General features: G+C 46.6%; 1 protein-coding gene across 1 annotated transcript; it reads right to left on the bottom strand.

Moving 5' to 3' along the window:
• Positions 1 to 7520: 7520 nt before the first annotated feature.
• LOC101836721 (C2 calcium-dependent domain-containing protein 4A) lies at positions 7521 to 9164 on the bottom strand. Its single transcript, XM_005075488.4, has 2 exons — positions 8957 to 9164; positions 7521 to 8766 (listed from the first exon to the last, which is right to left on the bottom strand). Exon 2 carries the CDS (start codon positions 8724 to 8726, stop codon positions 7704 to 7706), a length of 1023 nt encoding a protein of 340 aa, XP_005075545.1. The 5' UTR covers positions 8727 to 8766; positions 8957 to 9164; the 3' UTR covers positions 7521 to 7703.
• Between the last annotated feature and the right edge of the window lie 4137 nt (positions 9165 to 13301).

The following is a 13301-nucleotide window of genomic DNA, read 5'->3' as shown; positions in this document are numbered from 1 at the left end:
TGCACCAAGCACTATTCTGGTACTGGGAGTGCAGTGACCAGTCAGACAAGGCATGGAAATCAGGAACTAATGGGTGAGACAGACCTACAAAGTGGGCTGCATTTCATAATGAAAACTAAGGTAACTTTCATTACATTTGAACAACCCATCAAATGTTGAACTTTCCCTTCAAACAGGCCACACCTGAAAGCCAGTGAGTTTTAAGGCAATTCTCATGATATACGAGCTAACAAATTCCTAGGATTAGACTCAGGTTGCTTTTCAGTGTACTGTAAAGTATGGCAATGACCTCTTTGATACAAGGTAAACAGAAAGCAAATAGAGATGGCATAATGTGTCCCATGTTACTCGGGGGGAATTATCCCCAATTCTTAATGCTACTCTGAGTAGGCTATTGTTACTAGCCCCAAAGTAAAATTTAAGGAAAGTAGGTGAAATTGCATGGGTTTTAGGTACATAAGGCTCAGTTGAGTTCAGATAGTCTAGTGTTACTGAGTCTGCCTGTAAATAGTCGGGAATTCATCAAAGAAAGCAAACGTATACGTGGGAACTATTGGACGCTTCTTTAAACCCTTGTATCTTAGACTCTGCTTGTGTAAATCTAGGAATTAAGAAGCATTGTTGGCTTAGGGAAGAGAAGGAAGTAGGTGAAGTCAGTTAAAGCTAAATTTTGTGCAAACAGTGATGATTGACAATCAAAAAGAAATGGCACAACCTGTCAGGAAGTTGTATGAATGGAACCATTTGTATATCTTCAGTTCCCTATTTGCTTCTGGGAACATCTCTCTCTCTCTCTCTCTCTCTCTCTCTCTCTCTCTCTCTCTCTCTCTCTCTCTCTCTATCTATCTATCTCTCTCTATCTCTCTCTCTCTCAGTCTCCCACTCTCTCTCTCTCACACACCACACACACACACACACACACACACACACACACACACACACATGCCAGAGGTCAGTGTCAGGTGTCTTCTGTTGCTTTCTGCCTTATTTTTTGAGACAGGCTCATCAATTCAACTAGGCTGGGTGGCCAGTGAGTCCCAGAGATTCACCTGTCCCCACCACCTCCCCAGTGTTGGGATTACAGAGCGGGTCATCATCATGCCTATATTTTCACATGGGTGCTGGAATCTGAACTCAGCTCCTCATGCTTGCATTGAGCCATCCTCCTGGCCTCCCACTATCCTCTGTCGCCTGTCCATAAACATTCCCTTTCAGAAGAGGAGGAAGTGGACAGGGCCATCACACAGCAACAAGCACAGCCCCACGCGGCAGGAGACTCTCGGGAAACCCTCTTGTCTTCCTGCAACCTCACTGCTTTCTTGTGTCTATTTCTCTCATTTTCTGAATTTCCCTTCATTGAAACTGAAGAAACACAGAGACCATGGCCTTGGCATGGCATATGGAAACACAAAGATTAGAACTGATTACACTGTTTGGGGTTTCCTGTCACAGTTTGCATAGAAACCAGCCACACACCTCATGTTCCCGTTGGAGCTCTTAAAGTCACCCTCAGTCCAGTCATCAGTCATGGATAACCATCCTTTTCTAAGCATGCATGGGTTAAAAAACAAACAATGCCAGACACTATTTCCCATTTGGAATAGAGGGAGTAAGATTTGATTCCTTGAAGGTTATAGCACTCATGCCTCAGAGTAAACTGTCTTCCACTTGATCCATCAGACTTATACTATTCAAGCTACCCAAGGATACAGCAAGACAGGCAAAGTTCTTTATCATCCTCTCTGGTCCACCACTCCCCTCTTCCTCTTACGCACCTCCACCTGCTCCTGCCTGCAGCCGACACACAGCCTCTCCTCTCCCCCGGCAGAGGGTTGGTCTGGGCCAGAGTGCATCTCAGTTTATGCAGACCAGGGAGTCTGGGAATTGCTCAATTGGAGCTCTTTTTAAAAAGCTAGATTAGATACAGATAACAGTGATGATAGAAACAAATGTTGAAAGGGTTACCATGTGGAAAGTCATGGGAAAGGGCATATAGGAAGTCTTTGTACTGTTTAGCAAATGTCCTGTAATCCAGGCCCATCTGAAAATAGAAGAAGATAAGATAAAGAGTGACTGAAAAAGATATCAGCCTTTCTCTGGCCTCCACATGCTCATGCATACCTTCGAGTACATGTATACATACACACCAAAATGTGCACAGGGCACACACACACACACACACACACACACACACACACACACACACACACACACACACAAGAAAAGGTGACAATAGTGAAGAATGCAGCTGGATCTGAATGGGTAAAGAACTGGGAGCTCTGGTCCAGGAGACTAAACACAGACACCATCTCCTGACAGGTAGAAACAGAAAATATTGCTTCTTCTTTTTTTTTTTTTTTTTTTTTTTTTTTTTGGTTTTTACCAAACAGGGTTTCTCTGTATTGTTTTGGAGGCTGTCGGTCCAGCCTGGCCTCGAACTCACAGAGATCCGCCTGCCTCTGCCTCCGGAGTGCTGGGATTAAAGGCGTGTGCCACCGCCACCCGGCAACATTGCTTCTTTTTTGAGATCAGGAACTGTTACAAATTTGCAAAATAAATCCTACTCCATCTTTGCAAAATAAAATGTGGATTTCCTCCGCTAGTGTCTGATCCATGGAGATACGCCGTCAGAGCAAGGCTGTTTGTAGATGATGTCAGACTCTTCATGCTGATGGCTGCGTTGGGGAAGCACACATCAGCTGAGTCGCTGTTCTACTAGGAACACAGCAGGTGAAGAGTGGAGTTTGCTGCCAGTGGAGTGGAAAGATGCAATGTCATTTAGTGCACTCACCCAGGCATGTTCCCAGTGGGCTGCCCTTTGTACAGACTTAAGGTTAGAATCACAGATATTCGTGAAGCTATTCTGTAAACTTGCAGGAAATGGTTAGTTTCCATTCTCCTTGCTCTGACAAAAGCAACGGAAGGAAGGAAGGAAGGAAAGTGGGGCTCCCAGTCTGACGAGACAGTCCACCATGGTGGAGAAGACATGGTCGCAGAAGTGGAAGGCAGCTGGTCACAGTGCATCAGCAGCCAGTGAAATGTTTTCTTACAGTTGGGCTGGGTTTTCTCCACCTCAGCACAACCTAGAGACTTCCTCACAGACACGCCCAGAGTTCTGTCTCCCAGGTGCTTCTAGATCATGTCAATTTGACATCAGTATTAACCATCATAAGCCAACTCCTTGCCAGACAGTAGTGGCAAATGCCTTTAGTCCCAGCACTCAGGAGGTGGAGGTGGGTGGATCTGAGTTTGACGTCAACCTGGTCTACAGAGTGAGTTCCAGGATAGCCAGGGCTACACAGAGAAACCCTGTCTCAAACAAATAAGCAAAACAAAACAAAAACAAACTGAATAAGTCAGTCCGCCCCTTATCAACTTAACAACTAAGAATATTACTTTTAAGTCATAATACTTTTCTATACCTTGCCCCATGGGCTCATGGCCATCTCTTACTGCAAATTCATTCAGTTCAACTTTAATCAGAGTACCCATCATCTTTAACCATGCCAATGCTATAAAAAATTACAAGTGTAATCACTTCTGAGACTCAGGTAATCTCTTAACTGTGAGCCCCTACAACATCAAAAATCAAATTACAGGGATCAGAGAGATGACCCAGTGGGTAAAGGTGCCTATTTCCAAGCCTGATGACCCAAGTTCAATCCCTGGAGCCCACATCGTGGAAGGAGAGAGCAGACTCCTACAAGTTGTCCTCAGACCTCCACGTACATGCTGTGGCATGTGTGTACCCGTACACATATACCCACACACATATGTGACCACATGTTTGAACACAGAATAAAAATGTTTAAATCTAATAAAAGATTTTCTTTTAATTACTTGTCTCTCAGATGCAATGGGACACATCAAGTAGTACCATTCCAAAATGTAGAAATACAGGTATAGGAAAGAAAAGTCCGACTCAGCATGGCAGAAACCCAACAGGGCAAACATGGAGTCCCCAAGTTCTACGTCAGGTATCTGGGGCTCATGATGGAAGCATTTGTCATCTAAACAGGCTTGGGTGGCCCCCACCCTTCCAGCTCTGCCATCTGCAGCACACATAGACCCTCTCTTGGACATGTTCCATTCTCTGCATGTCGCTTCTCTCAGTGGACATGTCTCATTACAACTTAACTTCACATTCATGTCTTTACCCAATGGCCTCCCTGGGGAATATCTGATACCGATACACTTTGCTCAGCCTCAACAGCCATTTGAAGTCCTTGTCAACCTCCCAATCCCAACCCCATTCTCAACCACAGGGTCATCCCTTTCTTTTCCCGTCTGAGCACTGACACTGACTGCTGATTCACTGTCTTCTGTACCCCAGTATCTTCTTTACCAAATTCTTGGATATTGCACTGACTCAGAGTTTGCTTCCCCTACTCTTTCTGTTTATTCTGTCTTCCTTCCCACACTCAGTTTGGACAATATTTATTGAATATTTAGTATTGCTGTACTCTACTTTAGGCATCTGAGACAGAGCAATGAATATGTAAACCAAGTTCCTGCATTTATAAAGTATACATTGTCATGAAAGAGGAAAATGTACAAACAATAGCACAGAAACCATGTATTGTAACATCAGGTAGTAACAGTGCCACAAAGAGGGAGGGAGGGAGGAAGGGAGGAAGGGAGGAAGGGAGGAAGGGAGGAAGGGAGGGAAGGAAAGAGGAAAGGAAAAATAAAGAAGTGTTAGTGCATAAGGACAATAGTGCCAGCTAGGACTTTGTGAAGAGGTGACATTTTCATCAAAGGAAAGCAAAACATGAGGCAGAGGGGTCAAGGACAGCCCCACTTGACTTGAGTGACAGAAACAATGATAGTGGGCTTGAGAGATGTCTCTATAAGTAAAATGCTCACCTGTTATGTAAGCCCGAGTCCCTGAGTTGGAATCACCAGAACCCACATAGCACAGGTCTGTAAGCCCAGTGCTTATGTGTTGAGATGGAACACAGAGGTAGGTGAATGCCTGGGAGCTCGCAGGTCACCTTTCCCAGTGTGTGCATAGGCAAAAGGAACCTGTCTCAAATAAGGTGGGAGGTGACGACTGACACCGAAGGCTCTCATGGCAAGTGCACACCTGTGCTCACACATATGGACGTACATGCATGTATGCACACAGGAACACACAGAAAGATTTAAAAAGAAGAAAAGTCATCATTCCATTTATTGAGATGGAAGACAAGGAGAGATAAAGTTGGGAGAGAACCAAGACTTCTGACTTGGAGCTATGAATACAACCTGCTAAGGGAGTATAAAGTCAAAGAAAGTGGCGATTTAGCTATGCTGAATTTAATTCCTCCTGAGACTTACTCCCTTTTCAAGCCTCAGAGAAGTCTTCCTGGCTACTTGGCCTCTGAAAGCATTTGCTAATTTCCAGACCCGATGGCCTCTGTCACCCTCCTTCATTTGTTTTTATGATAGCTATTGTAATCTGCAGTGATGAAACTTGCTTTTTGGTTGCTTCTTCCTCTTCTTCCTCCTCCTCCTCTTCACTATTCACTTGTCTATCTTGCTCATAGCTGTACCCTCTGTGCTTAGTATGACACCTATTGCAGAGAAGGGGATTAAAAGGCTGGGTGAGACCACACAGGGTAGGCCAGTCTTCTGGAAAAGTCAGGACACCTTTGTTCATGTCTAAGGTCAGTTTTGTGTGCTAGCTACATGACTTTGTGAAAGTATCTCTGTGATGAGTTCTCAGTTTCAAATGATATGATTTTTAAGGATTGATTTGTCCACTTTGAAACTATATTTAATTCAGGATTTATGTTGGTGCCCAGGACTTCATTTTTGCTAACAACACTGGGAAGAGGCTTTCTGATACAGAACGAGTGTAGATTATTATTACTACTACTATTACTGCATGTGGATAAAGTGACCAGGGGAAACCTAAGGCATTCTGCATTCATGCTGCTGGGTCAGTTGAATCTTCAGTCTCGGCTGGCCATCAGCTCAGCTCCATTCGAGAACCCTCGAGAAACTGGGAAGGAAGCAAAGGAGTCTGCCTTCTGGACTGTGACAGAGCACCTGTTCAACCATGCAGTTGCACCCCGTCCTGCTATAGCATCATAAGTTACTGTATTCAAGAGTTGACTGTGGTCCAAGCATCTCTTAGCAAAGCCCCCAGAGACAGATATTTCACTGATGAAGGAAAGAACACTTGGGCCAACAGCAATGGGCAGAAAGAAAACAAAAGACTAGACTTCATCTGCTTGCATGTCTGACTTTTTACTATACTGTGGGAAAATCAAGGGCAAACTTTGGATGTAAGCAGTTTCCGGTGAGCTCCAGTCTGTTTGAAGAATCAATAGATGTAAACAAACCATATTACAAAACTCTTATTGGGCTGGGTAGATGGCTCAGTGGTTAAGAACACTTGCCACTGTGACTCAAGACCTAAGTTCTGCTCCCAGCACCCAAGTCAGATGTCTCACAACCTTCTGTAACTCCAACTCCAAGGCATCCAACTCTCCCAGCCTCATTGGTACCTGCACTCAGGTACACATGTCCACAGATACACACACCCATACATAATTTAAAAAATAATAAAAGTAGACCTTTTTAAAAAAAAAAGCTCTTAGAATCCACAGTTCAAGAAATTGACAACTGATTTTAACTCATGTAGAAAGCAAAACTCAGAACTGTGTAACTTAAACACACAGCTAGATGGGAGCAGGGCTACACAAACAATTTGTTTGCCGAGGACAGAAACATTCCTCAAGGAAGAGACAAAAGGGATGCCCATCCCTACTATCACCTCCAGGTTCTACTTCCTCCCTGTGCCTCTGCTCCTACAGTGTATGAGGAATTCTCTCCCAAAAGTGTCCTGTTTCTTCTCAGACAGGATTCTCTCCTCAGCCACATGTCCTTGTAGTAGAAGAGGGTCTCTCCCAGATTACATGTGCATACAACTGAGAGTGTGAACACTGTTGCCTAATTATGTAAAACACTGTAATGGATCTTAATGTCTGGGATGACTTTGAAAGAAGAATCAGTCGCGTGTGCACCATGTCCTGCAGAGAGGCAGAGTTACAACCTCTGATGTTCTTCCTCGCCATCCACCTGGCTCTCTGGTACAGGGTCTCCCACTGGTCTGGAGATCACCAAGGAGGCTAGGTTGACAGGTCAGCAAACCTCGGGGAACTATCTGTCTGTCTCTGCCTCTCCTGCACTGGAATTACCAATTGCTTATCTACAGGACTAGCTTTTTAAAAGATGGTTTCCAGGGACAGACTTCATGACATCATGCCTTCATGGCAAGTACTTTACCAACAACTGAACGAATACTTTTTTTTTAAGCCATGTGAACTTCTCAGGGTTCACACAGGAAAAGCAAGCATGTGACTGCTTCTGCTCTCACTCTTCCACTCCAGGGAGAACCTTTTTTTTTTTTTTTAACTACAATGGTCTGAAAGAGGATCACACTGACTAAAGCCATTAATTTTTCTTTTGCTACCAAAAAGCTACCAGAAAAGTGGAGGCCAAGAAATCAAAACATCCACACTGCAAGGTCATAAATAGAAAAATAAATACTTTATTTGTACAAAAGGGAAAGTGTACCAGAGCCAAGAGGTTATGTGTGTCCCAGGGCCGAGCCATTGTCAGCGTCCAAGAGGCTCTGAATGTCCGAGGGCCAAGACTGTGTGCATCTCAAGGCCAAGCAACCTTCACTGTCCATGGCCCCATGGAATTTGGGCTCAGAGCAGCAGCAGTGAGCCCAGCAGCAGCTCGCCCTGGCCCAGTGGCCGTCCACGCTCCAATCCGCGGCCCTTGCTCTCGGCCTTGATGCGAACTGACAAGCGGCGCAGCTGCTCTTCCGAGAGCCGGTCGAAGCAGCAGTCCTGGTCCAGGGTGGCTTTGCGGCTGCGACGGAAAACGCTGGCACGCTGCTGGCCCGACTGCCTCAGCACCAGACTGAGGCGACAGCCCAGGGCGCGGGGTTCGAACGCGACGACCGGACCCTCGGCACGCAGCAGGCGGAGTCGGAGACACGCGCTGCGCGGACAGTACTCGGCGGCCAGGCGCAGCGTGCAGTCCCCGTGGCCCAGGGGCACGCTGGCCTCGGCTTGCAGACGCTCGGGACGAGGACTCGCAGGGATCGGGGACACACAGGAGGCAGCGCGCTCGTGCTTGTCGCCACTGGGCGCAGGGCACGCGCTTGTCCGACCGCGAGGGGCCCGCAGAGCGCGGCTCAGCAGCCCATCAGGAGAGCGCAGGAGGCGGCGCATGCGGGGCACAGGGGCGGGTTGTGGAGCAGAGTCCAGATCGATCGGGGCGGCGCTCGCAGAGTCCGAGGCTCGGCGCGGGCCCGCGTAGGTGTGCGCGCGGCGGCGAAGTACGGGCCGGGGAACGCCTTGGTGGCCGAGGAAGAGCGACTCCTTTCGGCGCGTGTGCGGGCTCTCGAGCAACGCGCAGAAGCCGTAGGCGGTGCGCGCGCGGGGCAGGTGCGGCAGCGAGAGCGCGGCCTGTGAGCGAGGGTCCCAGTCGGTGCGACCTGCGTGGTCAAAGTCATTATCGTCGTGGTCGGTGGGCGTGCGCGGCCACAGGTCCGGTTCCGCCGCGCAGCGCCAAGGCAGTGTGGCAGCCGGGAGAGGAGTCTCGGGAACGCCGGGGACCGGCAGTCGCGGGGGGATGCAGAACTCTGGGATGCGGCCCGGAGTGAGCACGTTGGAGAAGGCGGGCTCAGGAGCAGAGGAACGGAGTCGACCGAGGAGGCGCATCCTGCTAGCCTGCGTTTGAGTGGAGCTGACAGAAGCGTACCTGCAACACAGAGAAAAACATGAATTTGGGCGCCTGGAGTCCAGAAGATTCCCTCCCTAGATCCTCTGAAATTCTAGATCCTAGATCCTCCAGTCCCTAGATCCCACACGTCTAGGCCTGTGGCACATCCTCATGCCCATCCTGCCTACCAATTATCAAAACAAAATACATGTATATATAGAAATCAGACCTTTTCTTCTTCAATCTCGCTGGGTCTGAGCAAGAACACTACTGATGACCCTTTCACAGCTGGGGCTCCACCTTCAGCACTGCAGCGAGGGACAGTGGCGCTCCTCTTTTATGCCTTAGCCGGAGTCCCGCCCAGCAGCCAAGAGCCCAATCCTAAGAGACAACGAACAGCCCGCCTTGCAGCCATCTCTTCCTACCAAGTTCCGAGCCACAGCCTGTGTATGGGTGTCTCAGAAACTGCCTCTGGGAACTACTTTGGCTGTCCCTGAGCTTGAGCGCCACATACAGGGCTGGGAAATGCTGCAGGTGACTAGAGGCCACCCTGTCACCCTGCCAAAGAGAATTTGGCAGTTCAAAGTGTTTGTGACCTCTCAGAGGAGGCGAGGACGGATGAGGAAACAGACAGCTGTATTTGGCGACAAAGTAAATCCGATCACTCGCTAGGCGCGTGACCTACACTCACGTTCCGCTGGCTCCCATTTTTCTGCCCCCATTCATCACCTGTGCCGGTGGTGTATACCCGTTTCCAAGCACGGACTAAACTTGGCATGTCCGTATAGGGTGGAGTTAATGCCGACAAGTTTGCAAAGGCGAAAATGCATTAGTCAGCCTACCCTTAACACATTCAGACGACTTGTATTCAACACTGGGCGGGCCAAAAGGTTGGATAGAGTAGTTCTGTTTCCTCATTTACTCAAAAACTGTGAAGCGCTAAGTTCCTGGGTCCGCACCTTATTTAACCTCTGTCTCCCTCTGCTGGACTCTCTCTAATATCACACGGTCTGGACTACCAGTTGCCTTAGGCATTGATGATCTGGGTGAATTAATAATGGGCAAATTTTCTGAATGACTGCAAGCTAGGGCAAAAGATGGGACTTCTTGTCAGATCCCTAAAAATATTTGATTTTCCAAAGCTACCATTTTCTTTCTGCCCTGATATGGACCCATCCAGGGGAGAAAAACTTAACACAAAATCGAAGGACCCTCTTCAGGAGGCCTGACCTTTATTTTCTGAGGTGTGAAAGATGAAATCGGAGGGACTTGGGGAAACACCACAAAGGCTAAAAAGAGCTTTGCTTATGCAGAAAGCTGCAGTGTGAACTGTGGTATTCCCTAGTCTGAAATGCCTTGTCTCTGCTTGGTTTTTTTGTTTGTTTGTTTGTTTGTTTTGTTTCCTGGGTGAGAAGTAACTGGGGATGGCACCCAGGATCCACGCACAGAAAGCAAAGACTGCCATCGAACCACATCCCCAGAGCTGTTTACTTATTTTGACCTGGATGACCTTAAATTCATTCTGGAGTTTAGGCAGGAAGGCTTTGGATTTGTAATCCACCTGCCCCTCCTTCTTGAATGCTGGAATACAGGCCTCTCATACCAGACCCAGTTGACTATCTTTCTGTAGGCAGCATCCTATCAGGAATTGCCAGGGACTCCCGCAAACACAAGCTTCAAGGTCTTTGGGGAAACAATGTTTACGAGGTGAAGACTGAAACTTGAGGTAGCACCATCTTCGCAGATGCTGGGTCAATACTTCTGACTTCACCATTTATTTTTCTTGCACATTTAAGCACAGAAAAACTTCAGGGAATGGTTTCCACATGGCAATGATCACAATAAAGCTTTAGGCATCGATACACAGAAACTCCCTATCGAAGTAGCAAAGCAGGTATAGTAAGAATAAGTTCTGTTGACTGCTAAACAGTGCTCAAGGCAAGGGCTAACAGAGGAAGGGCTTGTATCTGTTGGTAGATACTGCAAAGTACTTGGGACCTCTTTCATAAGAATGGGTTCTATTTGCTCAGAGACAGAGCTCAGGATTAGGGATTAAGCAATATCCAGGATTTTGGAGGACTCAGGAAGCCTGGTTCCTTAGAATAGTGAAAAAATAAAACAAAGAACAGCAGGTAGCCAGACTGAAAATTCACTCCAGCCTTTTGAGTGACGGGGCATCAGTCATTTCTTTCCTTTGAAGAAAATAGGACCACATGTTGAGCTGCTCTGGTTCCTCCAATGCTTTCCTTAAACTATGCCTCCTACAAGGAACTTTGGCCCAATTACTCTTCTACAGTTCATCCTCCCTCCCTCCAATTTCAATCTATACACCACTGTGGTATTTCACATGTTGCTTTGGAAATTTTGACTTGCAGCTTTTTCTTGTCTAATAGACTGAGTCTCCTACTACATATGTCACAGAGATTCTTGAGACACCTGTGGTGGTTTGGAAGAAAATGGCCCCCAAAGGGAGGGGCACTTTTAGGAGATGTGGCTTTGTTGAGGTGGGTATGGCCTTGTTGGAGGAAGTGTGTCACTGTGGGGAAAGTCTTTGAGGTCTCATATATGCGCAAGTCAAGCACAGTAAGACTGACTGCTTCCTGTTGCCTGTGAGTCAAGATGTAAGGACTCTCAGCTCCTGCTCCAGCACCAGGTCTGCCTGCATGTCTACATGCTGTACCACGATGATAATTAACCTCTGAAAATGTAAGCCACTTCAATTAAATGTTTCTCCTTTATAAGAGTTGCCATGGTCATAGTGTCTCTTCACAGCAACAGAAACCCTAACCAAGACAGATGTTGGTACCAGGGACTGGGGTATTGTGATAGACATGACCATGCTTTCATCTGGAGGAATTTGGGCTTTATGAGTTTGAGTTAGGAAAACAGTGGGATGCTTTAAGCTCTGCTTAATGGACCATACCAGTAGGAGCATGGAAGACAGTGGTGCTAAGAGTGATTTGAACTGTGGGGGCTGGCTCAAGAGGGTTAAGAGGAGAATTTTAGTGTGTTGTCTAGAGATCTTTCTTTTGATATTTTGGTAAAGTAGCTGCTTTTTGCCATTGTCCAAAAAGTGTCCCCAAGGATAAAATGAACAGTTTTGGATTAATTCCCTTAGCAGAGGAAATCTTAAAATAGCCTAGTATAGAATCTGTTGTGTGATTACTAGTGTTAACTCTAATGAAGATATATACTGGACAGGAACAGAAAATGTAAAATTTGAGGAGAAAAGAACAACCAGAAAGTGGAATGGAACTAAGTCCTGTTTTCAAGGAGATAAACAGATTAAGAAATGGAATAAAGGGAATGGTCACATCAGGGCAAGATCCCACCCAGCGAAGGTTCCAAAGGAATTAAAGAAAAGCTTAGAGTGCGGCAGTGCACACTTTTAATCCCAGCACTCAGAAGGCAGAGGCTGGTGGCTCTTTGAGTTTGAGGACAGCCTGCACTACAGAGCAAGTTCCAGGGCAGCCAAGCTTAGGCAGTAAGGTGACCATCAAAAACAGAAAGTTGGAGAAAATGTAATTGAACAAGGGGGGCATTTTATGGCCCCAGTAAGCAGCAGAATTTGGCAGCTTCGGCCACGTGGTTCTGAAGTTCAGAAGAAAGGAACTGTGGAATTTGCCTCCATGACTCAGGAAAGCCACTGAGGCCAAGCATGTGCCAGGAATATCCTTAACAGAGGCCTAGAGAGGCCATTGTGTGAGGCTGTGAAGTTGAAGCCTGGATTGTCTTAGAGACCCCAAGATGTTAGAGATGCCAAACTCATGCGATACGTGCCAAGGAGAGCTGATAATGGGGAGTGGAACCAGCTCACGAGGGAGAAGTATGTTGCAGTCAACAAAGCTGAAAGGAGTTGGAGACCTGAAGGGTGTTTTGACATCAGATATGGAGATGCAGAGTTTGGAGTTTGCCCAGCTGGTTTTGGTCTTGCTTTGGTCCACTATGCTGCCTTCATTACATGTTGCAATGATAATGTATACCCTGTGCCATTATATGTTGGGAGTATATGATCTGCTTTTTTGATTTTGACTTTACGGGTATTGCAATTAAGAGATTTATGAACTTTACACTTTTAAATAAGTTTAACACTGTTATAGCCCATGGGGACTTTTGAAATTGGACTGAATGCATTTTTGCATTATGATATAGCTACAAGCCTTTGGAGGCCAGGGAGTGGAATGTGGTGGTTTGAAAGAAAATGGTCCCAAAAAGGATGGGCACTTTTAGTGGATGTTGCTTTGTTGGGATAGGTGACCTTATTGGAGGAAGTGCGTCACTGTGGGAATGGGCTTTAAGGCCTCATATGTGCTCAAGCCATACTCAGTGTCTCAGATCAAGATGTAGCCCAGCACCATGTCTGCCAGCACCCGACCATGTCCTGCCCTGATGATAAAGCCACACAATTTTTTTTTTACTTTATAAGAGTTGCTGTGGTCATGGTTTCTCTTCACAGCAGTAGGAACCCTAACCAAGAAAACCCTGTATATGTCATGAGTTATAGTTGGAGGACAGAAAGAAGAAATGAGAACTGGAACAACACAGAGTAATGGTAAGGGTACTTCCTATAATTA

This window comes from Mesocricetus auratus, unplaced genomic scaffold, assembly GCF_017639785.1.
Source record: "Mesocricetus auratus isolate SY011 unplaced genomic scaffold, BCM_Maur_2.0 Super-Scaffold_100691, whole genome shotgun sequence".
Classification (NCBI taxonomy): Eukaryota; Metazoa; Chordata; class Mammalia; order Rodentia; family Cricetidae; genus Mesocricetus; species Mesocricetus auratus.
Note: the sequence above shows the minus strand (reverse complement) of the source record. Positions and strands in the feature narration are given on the sequence as shown.

Bases quoted from the DNA above. Each gene is read 5' to 3' on its own strand.
- LOC101836721 (XM_005075488.4), bottom strand. From the start codon at position 8,726: ATGCGCCTCCTCGGTCGACTCCGTTCCTCTGCTCCTGAGCCCGCCTTC.